Source organism: Pimephales promelas, chromosome 17 (genome assembly GCF_988280905.1).
Source record: "Pimephales promelas chromosome 17, fPimPro1.hap1.1, whole genome shotgun sequence".
Lineage (NCBI taxonomy): Eukaryota > Metazoa > Chordata > Actinopteri > Cypriniformes > Leuciscidae > Pimephales > Pimephales promelas.
Genome location: NC_142785.1, coordinates 33,475,472 through 33,489,759, shown reverse-complemented (window position 1 = coordinate 33,489,759; position 14,288 = coordinate 33,475,472). Strand labels below are relative to the sequence as shown.

The window sequence follows — 14,288 nt, the reverse complement described above, 5'->3', positions numbered from 1 at the left end:
GCATTATTTACAATAAATATTTACATAGATTCTACACCACATGGTGCAATTGTAAATACATAGACAGTGCTTGAGATCTTAATAATCCATTTTACAGTTTTCACTATTGATCATCATTTGCAGGAATTTCCAGAAGGAGAGATTTGTTTCCTTCAATTCTTCTTTTTTACTTTTTTTGAGGGGAATTGGGATCCCTGATTTACCTCAACAGGTAAGAGTTGTGTTTCCTTCTCTTTTTAAAGTCCTAAGATGTTATATATAATATTGTTAATGTTAATGGAAAATGTTGCTCGGCTCTCACAGGCTCTACTTCACGTCCTAACATGTTGTGGATAATGTTGCTCTGGATCTTCAGCTCGACTCCAGCCTGAAGATCTGATGAAGATGAGGATCTGATGAAGATGAAGATCTGATGAGGATCTGATGAGGATCGTCTCTCTTGAAGAAGATGGTCTCTCTGATGAAGATCTGATGAAGACGTGGGTGGGTCACAGGCATCCACACTCCTCCACCAGCATGTCCTCGTGGTGTCTCAGGATGAGTTCCCCGTTCTCGTAGTAGAGCATGCTGAGCGGACTCATCTTGGTGGGCGCGCAGCACGCAGCCGGAGCTCTGCTGGGATGATAATACTTCAGCAAACTCTGAGGAGAAGCGCATGGACACCAGCGTTACTGCACCATCATTCAACAAGGTTTATTTTCATACTTTACATTTTTATTTTAAATTCACTTAAAGTCATTTTTTAATTTTAATACTTCAAGTTTAACCAAATGACAATGAGAAATGTTGCCTTGGCATCTAGATAAATAAAATACGTTTTTAATATTTTTATATAATATTTTTTTTTACATTTGCGAAAAATGTTTTTAATGTAATTTTTATTTCATTTTTAGCTAAATAAAAATGAGAAATAAGAAATATATTTCAGTTTTAGTTTGTTTATTTTTAGATTTTACTTTAGTCAACATTTGAAAATTTCAAGTAATGAAAAAATGTTTTATGTAATTTTTTTAATGAAATGTTGCTGAAACAGAATACTTTTTTGGTTAACATTTATTTTATTATTTTACGAAATTGAGAAATACTATTTTTTTTTAAATATTTTATTTAATCTCAAGCATTGAAAGTTTATTCAATTTAGATTTTTGATGTCATTTTTATTTTAAACTAAATGAAATATTACTGAAATAAAATACATTTATTTTACTATTTTAAGTGACATTTGTATGTACTTTTTTATTTCAGTTTTTTTAGTACTGAAATGAAATAACGAAAAAAAATGTATGATTAAGATGTTTAATATTTTATTTAATCTTAAGCATTGATAGTTTATTCAATTTCGATTTTTGATGTAATTTTTACTTCAGATTATTAATACTGAAATAAATATGAGAAAGAAGTTTTTTTTTAATATTTAAAGTTTATTATTTACTTGAAAAATGAGAAAATTAGCCTTGGCAACAAACACTTTTCAACATTTAATTTTATTTCATTATATTTCAAGTAATGGAGATGTATGTTAGGCCTATGGTTTCAGCTGAGGATAATCCCCGAGTTACTGTAAAAAAATATTGTTGGTTTAACTTAAAAAAAAAAATAAGGCTGCCTTATTGATTTGAACATCCGAAACTCAAAATATGTTGAACTAAATGAAATGTTGCTGAAACAAAATACTTTTTTGGTTAACATTTATTTTAGCATTTTAAGTGAATTTTTTAATGTACTTTTTTATTTCAGTTTTTTTTTTACTTAAATTGAGAAATACGTTGTTTTTTTAATATTTTGTTTTATTCAATTTCGATTTTTGATGTCATTTTTATTTCAGGTTTTTAAAAATGAGAATTAAGATTTTTTAAATAAGAGAAATAATATTTTTTATAGTTTTTTTTTTTTAATATTTAAAGTTTATTATTTAATTGAAAAATGAGAAAATATTCCTGGCCAACAAACACTTTTCAACATTTAATTTTATTTCATTATATTTCAAGTAATGGAGATGTATGTTAGGCCTATGGTTTCAGCTGAGGATAATCCCCGAGTTACTGTAAAAAAATATTGTTGGTTTAACTTAAAAAAAAAAATAAGGCTGCCTTATTGATTTGAACATCCGAAACTCAAAATATGTTGAACTAAATGAAATGTTGCTGAAACAAAATACTTTTTTGGTTAACATTTATTTTAGCATTTTAAGTGAATTTTTTAATGTACTTTTTTATTTCAGTTTTTTTTTTTACTTAAATTGAGAAATACGTTGTTTTTTTAATATTTTGTTTTATTCAATTTCGATTTTTGATGTCATTTTTATTTCAGGTTTTTAAAAATGAGAAATAAGATTTTTTAAATAAGAGAAATAATATTTTTTATAGTTTTTTTTTTTTATATTTAAAGTTTATTATTTAATTGAAAAATGAGAAAATATTCCTGGCCAACAAACACTTTTCAACATTTAATTTTATTTCATTATATTTCAAGTAATGAAGATGTACGTTATGGATAATCCCCAGTTACTGTAAAAAAAATTTGTTGTTTTAACTTAAAAAAATAAATAACCTGGCTGCCTTATTGATTTAATGATTTAATCATCCGAAACTCAAAATATTATGTTATCTGAACTACATAAATTATTTAAGTTGATTTGACAAAAGAAAAAAATGTTGTGATTACAAATCATGCAAATAGTCGTGTAACGCCCTCACCTGCATGTACGCGTGGTTAGTGGGATGCAGCTCTTCTCCCAGAGGGTTCGGGCAGCTTCCCTCGCACCGGAAGGCGTTGTACTTCTTAGGGAACACGATCCACGATCCCCATCCGATCTGGTTGAAGTCCACATGCATGTCGACTCTCCTGCACATGGAGCTCCTGTCCGCCGAACTCTTGACCAGCTCCGGGTTCCTCATGGGCTGACCTCGGCGACCCCTCCTGCTCTTGTGGAGCTTCTCTCTCCGGATCTCCTTTCCTTCGCTGTTGAACAAGAACTTGGACTTCTCAGCCGTGTGGAGGAGACTGGCTTTATCCGGTTCCCCCAGTTCAGAGCTGGTCTGTGAGAATATCAGCAGCATTGCCCTGTGACGGATGCCGTCGAGATGCTTAGGCCCGTTTTGAAGAACCCTCACGGCTCTTTTCGCCTTCACGCGCCGTTTCCCGGAAAGCTTCCAGTCTAGAAGCAGGTGTGTGACGTTATAGACCCTCCAGTTGTTGGAAACGCCCATCAGAGAGGATCCTGAGAGCTGGCCCAGGGACTGGTCTTCCAGACAGAACTGGCGCTGGTTGCACGGCACGTCGTGCTGGTGTCGGATCTCCACTGTGACGTTCGTCTGATGCGTTTCTCTGGGAATTCGGATCCGCAGCTCCGCGGACTGGATCTGCCGCTCGGAAAGCACAGGGGAAAGGTCGAAGTGTGTGATGTAGTGCCTGTCTTGATTGGTCACACCTGGGAAAAGACAAATCACATGCAAAAAACATTATTTACTAATTTTCTGTTTGTATTAACTTTTATCCCTTTGCTTATGTGAGCCAGGATCACAAAACGGGTTAATTTGTGGCAATAGCAATATTGTTGATGTTTATTCAATTGACGTTTATTTGTATAGCGCTTTTCACAATACACATCCTTTCAGAGTCCACATTACAATTAAAAAAATCAAGTAAGATCAAGATCATGTTCCGTGAAGTTATTTTGTAAATTTACAACCGTAAATATATCAAAAATGTATTTTTGTGAGTGGATGCACTCTGAAACTTTCTCAATATTAAGATTTTTTTGCATCCTGAGATTCCAGATCTTCAAATCGGCCAAATAACGTCCTATCCTAGGCTTATTGATTCTGCGTTCAGATGATGCATTGATCTCAGTTTCCATAAACGACACTGGTTTTGTGGTCATTGTGAGATTCACACAGTTTAATCACAGGCTCTTTTGATGTTGATTTTTCTCCAGGGATGAATGGCTCTCTGTAGTGCACACAAACCTAAAGGTAATGAGGTGATTTGTGCCAGCTGAACACACACACTTTGATCCTCGTGTGTGTGAGGCTCTTGTCCAGTCGAGTGTATTAGGCCTGCTGTACATTTACATTAAAATTGCTAATTGCTTTGGTTTATCTAATAAGTGTTCCTGGCTGTTTAATAGCTCTGCCATTCAACATCAGTCTAGTTCAAATAATCATTAGATGACTTCTTTAATATTGGGTCCAGCTTTGAATTTGCACACATTTCTGGAAGCATTGATCTTTAATATATTTGGCAATTATAATATCAATTATTTTTATTTACACTCTAAAAAATGCTGGGTTGTTTCAACCCAAATTTGGGTCAAAGTACAAATGGTGGGTTAAAATGTAGTTAAAAAATGTACAGTTGAAAGTGAAAGTTGAAGCTGGGTTTAAATTACATTTTTAACACAACATTTGGGTTAGCCCATGTTTGACCCAAATTTGGGTTAAAACAAACCAGCACCGTTTAGAGTAGAATCTGTATTATATTTTTCTTGTTTCAGTCTAATGTTTATTCTAAATATTTTATTTTAAATAATCATTAGACTGCAAGAAGAAAATATGTATTGTATTTTTCTTGTTGCAATATAATGATTAATCTAAATTATTTATTTTAAATACAAATAAAATATAATGATAATTTACAATATCTATTATATTTTTCTTGTTGCATTCTGTTTATTCTAGACAATTTAAAATAATAATGCTACAATAACAATATAATATATTTTAAACAATAATAATATCATACATTTATTTAAATCGTTTAAAATGTTACATATTACTGTTGTTGTTGACAAACCAAGACAATTATATTCAAGTGCAATGCTTCCATAAATGTTGTCAAATTCATTATTAAATGAGCAATAAACATTGAGGAAGAAGTTTGAATATCGACAAGCTTTTTATTGTTATAAGACTTTTATTTTCTCCCTCACTCTAAAAAAAATGCTGGGTTGTTTTAACCCAATTTTGGGTCAAATATGGACAAACTCAAACAATGGGTTAAAAATGTAATTTAAAATAACCCAATGTCCATATTTGACCCAAAGTTGGGTTAAAACAACCCAGCATTTTAAAATATAGGCTTAAATAAGATTAGCAATAGCTAAATATTAGAAACCACAATCAAATTATTGGTATTCATGCTGTCATCTGACATTTGTAATGTTATTATTTCCAATAAAAAAACAAAAATAAAAACTCAAAAAAAAAAAAAATGCTGGGTTGTTTTAACCCAACTTTGGGTCAGAAATGGACAAACCCAGCCACTGGGTTCAATTTTTTCATTCCAATTTTAATTTCAATATTTGACCCAAAGTTGGGTTAAAACAACCCATTGCGCATCAGTCTCATTTGTTGAATTATTATTATTCCGTATCACATCATCAGCAATCTGATTAAAAAGCGCCCAGTATCGATCTGATATTAAGTTTATCTTAACGGAGAGGCCAGGCAGTGCGAGTGTAATCCCCTCAGAACAAACACCGAAACCCATCGTTTAACACCTCCAGAACTCGTGCACCTCGGAACCCGGAGCTCCTAATCTAATCAGACACGACGTGTGAAAAAGAGCCGAGGAGGGTGATGTTGATTTGGGTTTAACAACTGATTTGTGTAAGGATGTCTGGCGAGGGTCTAATCCACATCAGCTTTGCGCAGAGCATTAGTCCTGGACTTATTCACCAGCAGCAAGTGAGATGTGGATTGAAGGTGTCTGGCACCGAGATTTGACAGCCAGGAGCCACCGAGACCCCCCAACAAAAGAGCCCGAGTTTGCACCTCGGTGCGCAATCTCCCGTTTTTAAACGCAACAATAAACGCATAGCAAAATCGAAGCATAAGTGAATGAAATCTTACTCTTGGATAGGATGCTCTTGATGGTGTCCGCGTGCTCGTGCTCCATGCTCTCCACGGGCCGCGTCTGGTTGAGCCTGAAATGCCTGTAGAGGTGCATCATATATGTGGGTAAATGATACCGATGGCTTCGGTCCGCTCTGGATGAGTGAAGTGACATATTCCTTGCGCCATGTTTTCCAAATACTCCGATCAGCAGAAGTTGGTAGCAGGCCAGGCGCAAAGCTCCGTGCGCAATCATGATGGACTGGAGTCAGAATGACAGGTCGAGGGGTCCAGGAGAGCTTATATACCCCCCTCCCCATGGCCCTCTGCATATTTAACAAGTATCAGAGGACATTAAAGGAAATTGACATGCCATGACAGCTCATCATCTATTCATGTGGTAATGCGGCGCATATTTTACAATGAACAATTAAAACACCTTGCGCCCGGTGACGTCACCAAAGTTGTTTTGCCCTTTGAAGACTGTAATGGCACTTTCACTGCACAACTCAAGCCAAGGCGTCAGATAGCCTACATGTGTCTTTCTCTACTCTTATCAAATGCACAAAACATAACATTTAGCTATATAGACTCAATAGAAATGTTATTTGCATGTTTAATTTTCCCTTGGTTCAGAATCAGATCATCGTCACCACCACTGACCTTACGGTTTAACTTGCTTACATTTGATGGGGATTAGTGGAATATTTTGTTTTAATGAATTTCAAGTTGATATATATAACATTATATATATATTTTTGTTGTTGTTGCAATTTTGCATATGCCTTATGTGATCAGTAGTTTTTATTAGGCTATAACTACACAAAAAAATGCTGGGTTGTTTTAACACAATTTGGGGTAAAATATATGGACAAACCCAGCCATTGGGTAACATTTTTAACCCAATGTTTGAGTTTGTCCATATTTGACCCAAAATTGGGTTAAAAACAACCCAGCATTTTTCAGAGTGTACATAAAAGTTAATAGTGTTTTTACAGCAGGCCTAGAATTTGGCAAAAATGTAAAAATATAAGGCAGTAATTAAAATTACGTTTTTAATTACAATATATGTAGTAATATAATTGCTAACATAAAAGTTTGAATTTTTTCATGTCATTGTATATATTATTGTATATATTATATTATTGTATATATTATATATTATGTATATATATGTACATAATATGTCATTATATGTCATTGTATATATTATTGTATATATTATATTATATTATTGTATATATTATATATTACAATATATTATTGTATATATTATACTCATTGGTGAGTATATAGGCCTATGTCTGCGTACACAGACAGACACACACACACACACACACACACACACACAGATATAGCCTATATTTAAAAACTTTTATGTTATGTGATTAATTGATTTTATAGGACTAATATATATATATAAATAAATGAAAAAATATACTGTATATGTATATAGCCTATAATAATCGATTCATTTTGATTAATCACATCTAACATAAAAGTTTGAATATATAAACACATCTACACACAAACTTTTATGTTAGATGCAATTAATCACGATTAATCGATTATATATATATATATATATATATATACACACACACACACATCATGTTTCCTATGTATTCAAACTTTAATGTTAGCAATTAACCGAATGTTATACATAGACCTAGCATATATAGCCTATATATATATATATATATATATATATATATATATATATATATATATATATATATATATATATATATAATTTTCATAGATGAAATGAATGGCTAGACAGACTAACATACACAATACACGTTTTCTGTTTCTGGTTGCACTGATTTTAGGATCCTGCAGCGCCTGGCACCAAACACAGACAGACACACACACACACACACACGTGAACACACGCATGCTCAAAGAGCCCGTCTTACACCCCGCGAGAGCCTTCTTTCTTTCTGTCTTTCTTTATTTTTTCTTTCTTCCCTTCCTTCCCGAGCGAGTGTGTGACTCCAGCCGTGCACAGAGAGATTCGCTGAAGTGTGTGTTTGCTCAGACCAGCGGTTGTGTTTGCGAGGCGGAGGCTGTTTCACGGCGATGGTGAGTGTTCAACTTTCTGCAGTGCTTTACTATATCTGATCGAGCCACGCATGGATGTTCTACATGCTTCATGAAGCTACATTGTTGTAGTTGGGAAAAGCTCGAGTTATTAAAACCAGTGTGTAACAGTCCGGATCTCTTCAGAGCGTAAATGTAGTGGGATGTTACTGTTTAGGCTGCACGAATGATTCACTCTAGATTATAACACACTACAACGAGTGTTTTGGGATTTGTAAATGAGTTTAGAAGGCGCACGCAGAGAAGATAGCCTAGATAACAAATGATATATCTTGGCGTTTGATTCAGTGAGTCGATTCGTTCCAACGAATCTTTCGCTTCTTTACGTGCTCTGTGATGGACTCGCCCGAATCTTTTAAATGAGCCGACTCAAAAGAACGATTCGTTAGAATTAGACCGCTCTTCTATTATCAAAAGAGAATCGTTTGTGTATGTGTCGCATTGAGTTACTTTGTAGTAGGAAAGAACAGACCTCGATTAAACTAACGATTAAACTCTCATTCACGGCCATTATCTTGATATTTGAATAACTTATGAAGTCTTTCACACCCTGAGGTAAGTTTATAAAGCTTTTGAAGCGGGAGCTTGAGGAAAGTCGATAAATTCATAACTGAGGGAACAATTTGTGGAGAACATATTTCCAACGAACACAAAAATGAAGCATTTCTTTAATTGTTAGGAAAATAGTGTGCCTTAAATAGTCTTCATTGACTTTACGTTTCTCATTTTTCTTGTCAGGCTTCAGCTCAAATTAGAAACTCATTAAATAAGAACTAATCTTTTTCTCATTATTGAAAATGGATGAAACCTGTTTAAATCTTATCAATCCACATAAAAGCTATTTGATATTAGCGGATTGAAATGCTAATGTGTGGATCGAGAGTCAAGTTTATGAAGATTAATGGTGATGAAGTTCGTTTCGATGCTGTTGGGTTATTTGAGCTGATCGTCATCACAACTCAATGAATAATCCATTTGTTTGAACCTGTCAATGCTAGATTAGAGGAGTTTGCGTTAGGGATTGAGATAAAGTCAGGTATAATGCTTGAAGAATAGGATATAGGCACGGGTCATTATAGAAATTAGGCCAATTGAAATTAAGCACACTGCCACCTTGTTGGAAACATGAAATACATTTTTAATATAGGCTATCACATCAGTATAGATGCATTTAAAGTGTAATTAAGGGTAAATATGCTTCTTATAGGTATTTCATACAACTTTGTTATTAGTCTGACTCTGAGATTGGGTCAAGTTGGTTTTAAGCCAGAAATCTATTGCACAAATACAGCAACAATTTTTTTTATTTTTTTTGCAAACAAAATCCGTTGTTGATTAGAAAATGTAATTGCTATCTAAATCCACTTTGGGATACCCTTTCTATTTTAGCTTGTAGTGTCACAATCCTCATACTTTCTTTATTTTAAATATTTTTTATACAGTATATGCTGTTCTGTCAACAAATTCTTCTTAAATCAGTGTGAAAAAACAGCAGGTTCCAATTGTGACAACATGCCCCACTACTGGATTCGACATGTGCTATGTTTAAAATATTTTTGTTTGGTGTCTGTACAGAAATTGACTTTCAAGAAATCCCAACCTGAGAAATATTAAGTGGAAATAGAATTCATTGGAATAATTTCATCCTAGAAACTGCATATAGGCATGGATTGTAAGTAAGAGCCGTGTCGTGTAAAACCACTCTTAGAAACCTTCGCAAAGTCTCTCTCATCATATATATTGGGGTTATATATTGCTCAGTTGGGGTTATTTAGTGTTTAGCAATGTTGTTGATCTGTGTTGTACTACTTTCATGTTATCACTGTGAAGCTGCTTTAATACAATCTGTATGTGAAAAGCGCTATATAAATAAATGTGACTTGACTTGACTTGACATATAATAAATCAGTGGAGGGATTATTTTTGGATTTTGTATGCATTGTCATCATTAGCACAAAGTAATTTTTGGGATGCATCTTTAAAAGCTAAATATTTGGCAAAAGGATCCTGCAGCATTTGAGCACTGATATACACTCTAAAAAATGCTGGGTTGTTTTAACCCAATTTTGGGTCAAATATGGACAAACCCGAAATGTTGGGTTAAAAATGTAATGTAAAAATTTAACCCAACGGCTGGGTTAGTCCATATTTGACCCAAAGTTGGGTTAAAACAACCCAGCATTTTTTAGAGTGTAGAAACATCTAAATTCTAGAACTTCTAACATCTAATGCAATGATGTATAACGTAACTGAAGAGTTTCTATTTCTGTGTTTTGTCTTCATCTGTCATGATGTGTAAAGAGGATCTCCACCACTAGATGTCACGTCCAGCTTTTGTCTGTCTGATGTCAGTCCAGTAATGGTTAAATACTCAGACGGTCAGTTTTTGAAGGCAGGATTCAAAAATAGTTATTGCTGCTGCTGTTATTGTTACTTTTAGTCATTGCCGCTGCTGTTATTGTTACTTTTAGTTATTGCTGCTGCTGTTATTGTTACTTTTAGTTATTGCTGCTGCTGTTATTGTTACTTTTAGTTATTGCTGCTGCTGTTATTGTTACTTTTAGTCATTGCCGCTGCTGTTATTGTTACTTTTAGTCATTGCCGCTGCTGTTATTGTTACTTTTAGTTATTGCTGCTGCTGTTATTGTTACTTTTAGTTATTGCTGCTGCTGTTATTGCTACTTTTAGTCATTGCTGCTGCTGTTATTGTTACTTTTAGTTATTGCTGCTGCTGTTATTGTTACTTTTAGTCATTGCTGCTGCTGTTATTGCTACTTTTAGTCATTGCTGCTGCTGTTATTGTTACTTTTAGTTATTGCTGCTGCTGTTATTGTTACTTTTAGTTATTGCTGCTGCTGTTATTGTTACTTTTAGTCATTGCTGCTGCTGTTATTGCTGCTTTTAGTTATTGCTGCTGCTGTTATTGCTACTTTTAGTCATTGCTGCTGCTGTTATTGTTACTTTTAGTTATTGCTGCTGCTGTTATTGTTACTTTTAGTCATTGCTGCTGCTGTTATTGCTACTTTTAGTCATTGCTGCTGCTGTTATTGTTACTTTTAGTCATTGCTGCTGCTGTTATTGTTACTTTTAGTTATTGCTGCTGCTGTTATTGTTACTTTTAGTTATTGCTGCTGCTGTTATTGTTACTTTTAGTCATTGCTGCTGCTGTTATTGCTACTTTTAGTCATTGCCGCTGCTGTTATTGTTACTTTTAGTTATTGCTGCTGCTGTTATTGCTACTTTTAGTCATTGCTGCTGCTGTTATTGTTACTTTTAGTTATTGCTGCTGCTGTTATTGTTACTTTTAGTTATTGCTGCTGCTGTTATTGTTACTTTTAGTCATTGCCGCTGCTGTTATTGTTACTTTTAGTCATTGCTGCTGCTGTTATTGCTACTTTTAGTCATTGCTGCTGCTGTTATTGTTACTTTTAGTTATTGCTGCTGCTGTTATTGTTACTTTTAGTTATTGCTGCTGCTGTTATTGTTACTTTTAGTCATTGCCGCTGCTGTTATTGTTACTTTTAGTTATTGCTGCTGCTGTTATTGCTACTTTTAGTCATTGCTGCTGCTGTTATTGTTACTTTTAGTTATTGCTGCTGCTGTTATTGTTACTTTTAGTTATTGCTGCTGCTGTTATTGTTACTTTTAGTCATTGCCGCTGCTGTTATTGTTACTTTTAGTCATTGCCGCTGCTGTTATTGTTACTTTTAGTTATTGCTGCTGCTGTTATTGTTACTTTTAGTTATTGCTGCTGCTGTTATTGCTACTTTTAGTCATTGCCGTTGCTGTTATTGTTACTTTTAGTCATTGCCGCTGCTGTTATTGTTACTTTTAGTTATTGCTGCTGCTGTTATTGTTACTTTAGTCATTGCCGCTGTTGTTATTGATACTTTTAGTCATTGCCGCTGCTGTTATTGCTACTTTTAGTCATTGCCGCTGCTGTTATTGCTACTTTTAGTCATTGCTGCTGCTGTTATTGCTGCTTTTAGTCATTGCGGCTGCTGTTATTGCTACTTTTAGTTATTGCTGCTGCTGTTATTGCTACTTTTAGTTATTGCCGCTGCTGTTATTGTTACTTTTAGTCATTGCCGCTGCTGTTATTGCTACTTTTAGTTATTGCTGCTGCTCTTATGGCTACTTTTAGTTATTGCTGCTGCTGTTATTGCTGCTTTTAGTCATTGCCGCTGCTGTCATTGTTACTTTTAGTCATTGCCGCTGCTGTTATTGTTACTTTTAGTCATTGCCGCTGCTGTTATTGCTACTTTTAGTTATTGCTGCTGCTGTTATTGCTACTTTTAGTCATTGCCGCTGCTGTTATTGCTACTTTTAGTTATTGCTGCTGCTGTTATTGCTACTTTTAGTTATTGCTGCTGCTCTTATGGCTACTTTTAGTTATTGCTGCTGCTGTTATTGCTGCTTTTAGTCATTGCCGCTGCTGTCATTGTTACTTTTAGTCATTGCCGCTGCTGTCATTGTTACTTTTAGTCATTGCCGCTGCTGTTATTGTTACTTTTAGTCATTGCCGCTGCTGTCATTGTTACTTTTAGTTATTGCTGCTGCTGTTATTGCTACTTTTAGTCATTGCCGCTGCTCTTATGGCTACTTTTAGTCATTGCCGCTGCTGTTATCGTTACTTTTAGTTATTGCCGCTGCTGTTATTGCTACTTTTAGTTATTGCTGCTGCTGTTATTGCTACTTTTAGTCATTGCCGCTGCTCTTATGGCTACTTTTAGTCATTGCTGCTGCTGTTATTGCTGCTTTTAGTCATTGCCGCTGCTGTTATTGTTACTTTTAGTCATTGCCGCTGCTGTTATTGCTACTTTTAGTTATTGCTGCTGCTGTTATTGCTGCTTTTAGTCATTGCTGCTGCTGTCATTGTTACTTTTAGTCATTGCCGCTGCTGTTATTGCTACTTTTAGTTATTGCTGCTGCTGTTATTGCTACTTTTAGTTATTGCTGCTGCTGTCATTGCTGCTTTTAGTCATTGCTGCTGCTGTTATTGCTGCTTTTAGTCATTGCCGCTGCTGTTATTGCTACTTTTAGTTATTGCTGCTGCTGTTATTGCTGCTTTTAGTCATTGCTGCTGCTCTCATTGTTACTTTTAGTCATTGCCGCTGCTGTTATTGCTACTTTTAGTTATTGCTGCTGCTGTTATTGCTACTTTTAGTTATTGCTGCTGCTGTCATTGCTGCTTTTAGTCATTGCTGCTGCTGTTATTGCTTCTTTTAGTTATTGCCGCTGCTGTTATTGTTACTTTTAGTTATTGCTGCTGCTGTTATTGTTACTTTTAGTCATTGCCGCTGCTGTTATTGTTGCTTTTAGTCATTGCCGCTGCTGTTATTGCTACTTTTAGTTATTGCCGCTGCTGTTATTGCTACTTTTAGTCATTGCCGCTGCTGTTATTGTTACTTTTAGTCATTGCCGCTGCTGTTATTGTTGCTTTTAGTCATTGCCGCTGCTGTTATTGCTACTTTTAGTTATTGCCGCTGCTGTTATTGCTACTTTTAGTCATTGCTGCTGCTGTTATTGTTACTTTTAGTCATTGCCGCTGCTGTTATTGTTGCTTTTAGTCATTGCCGCTGCTGTTATTGCTGCTTTTAGTCATTGCCGCTGCTGTTATTGCTACTTTTAGTCATTGCCGCTGCTGTTATTGTTACTTTTAGTCATTGCCGCTGCTGTTATTGCTACTTTTAGTTATTGCTGCTGCTGTTATTGCTACTTTTAGTCATTGCCGCTGCTGTTATTGCTACTTTTAGTCATTGCCGCTGCTGTTATTGTTACTTTTAGTCATTGCCGCTGCTGTTATTGTTACTTTTAGTCATTGCCGCTGCTGTTATTGCTACTTTTAGTTATTGCTGCTGCTGTTATTGTTACTTTTAGTTATTGCTGCTGCTGTTATTGTTACTTTTAGTCATTGCTGCTGCTGTTATTGCTACTTTTAGTTTAATGGGTTTCTGAAAACGTGCTGCAATACAATACTGCAATACAATAAAAACAGAATTAAGGACCCATCTACATTTACATTTATTCATTAATGCTTTTTTTCCAAAGGGACTTACAATTGCTATATATGTCAGAGGTCGCATGCCTCTGGACCAACTAGGGGTTAAGTGTCTTGCTCAGGGACACATTGGTGTCTCACAGTGGATTCGAACCCGGGTCTCTCACACCAAAGGCATGCGTCTTATCCACTGCACCATCATACATTTACAATACTTGACAATTTATAATAATTCATAATGTCAGACTGGGCTGTAAACTGTGCAGAAGGATAATTTGCTTTGTTTTCAGGACCGTCAGGGTCTCTCATGTGTGTTTTCTGTTTCATTGATGATCTTTGAGGGCAAATCC

At 35.0% G+C, this 14,288-nt stretch overlaps 2 protein-coding genes and 1 long non-coding RNA gene across 4 annotated transcripts in view; 2 read left to right on the top strand and 1 right to left on the bottom strand.

Moving 5' to 3' along the window:
- Positions 1–73: 73 nt before the first annotated feature.
- LOC148971555 (uncharacterized) lies at positions 74–2,851 on the top strand. The gene is made up of 3 exons (XR_016147151.1): positions 74–211; positions 304–691; positions 2,717–2,851. It is a non-coding gene; the product is annotated as an uncharacterized LOC148971555 (long non-coding RNA).
- On the bottom strand, positions 489–6,711 carry ndr2 (nodal-related 2). Its single transcript, XM_039651590.2, has 3 exons — positions 5,853–6,711; positions 2,697–3,430; positions 489–641 (listed from the first exon to the last, which is right to left on the bottom strand). The coding sequence occupies exons 1-3, from the start codon at positions 6,088–6,090 to the stop codon at positions 489–491; spliced, it is 1,125 nt and encodes a 374-aa protein (XP_039507524.1). The 5' UTR covers positions 6,091–6,711.
- A 1,005-nt stretch (positions 6,712–7,716) lies between these two features.
- Positions 7,717–14,288, top strand: part of pald1a (phosphatase domain containing paladin 1a) — a 67,919-nt gene continuing 61,347 nt past the window's right edge. Inside the window, exon 1 of one of the 2 annotated variants that reach the window (XM_039650770.2) lies at positions 7,717–7,919. In XM_039650770.2, coding sequence (XP_039506704.2) covers positions 7,732–7,919 — 188 coding nt within the window. In that variant the 5' untranslated portion in view covers positions 7,717–7,731. Of the gene's footprint in view, positions 7,920–8,357; positions 8,493–14,288 lie in introns of those variants that run through there. The other variant, XM_089122430.1, reaches the window with a different exon arrangement.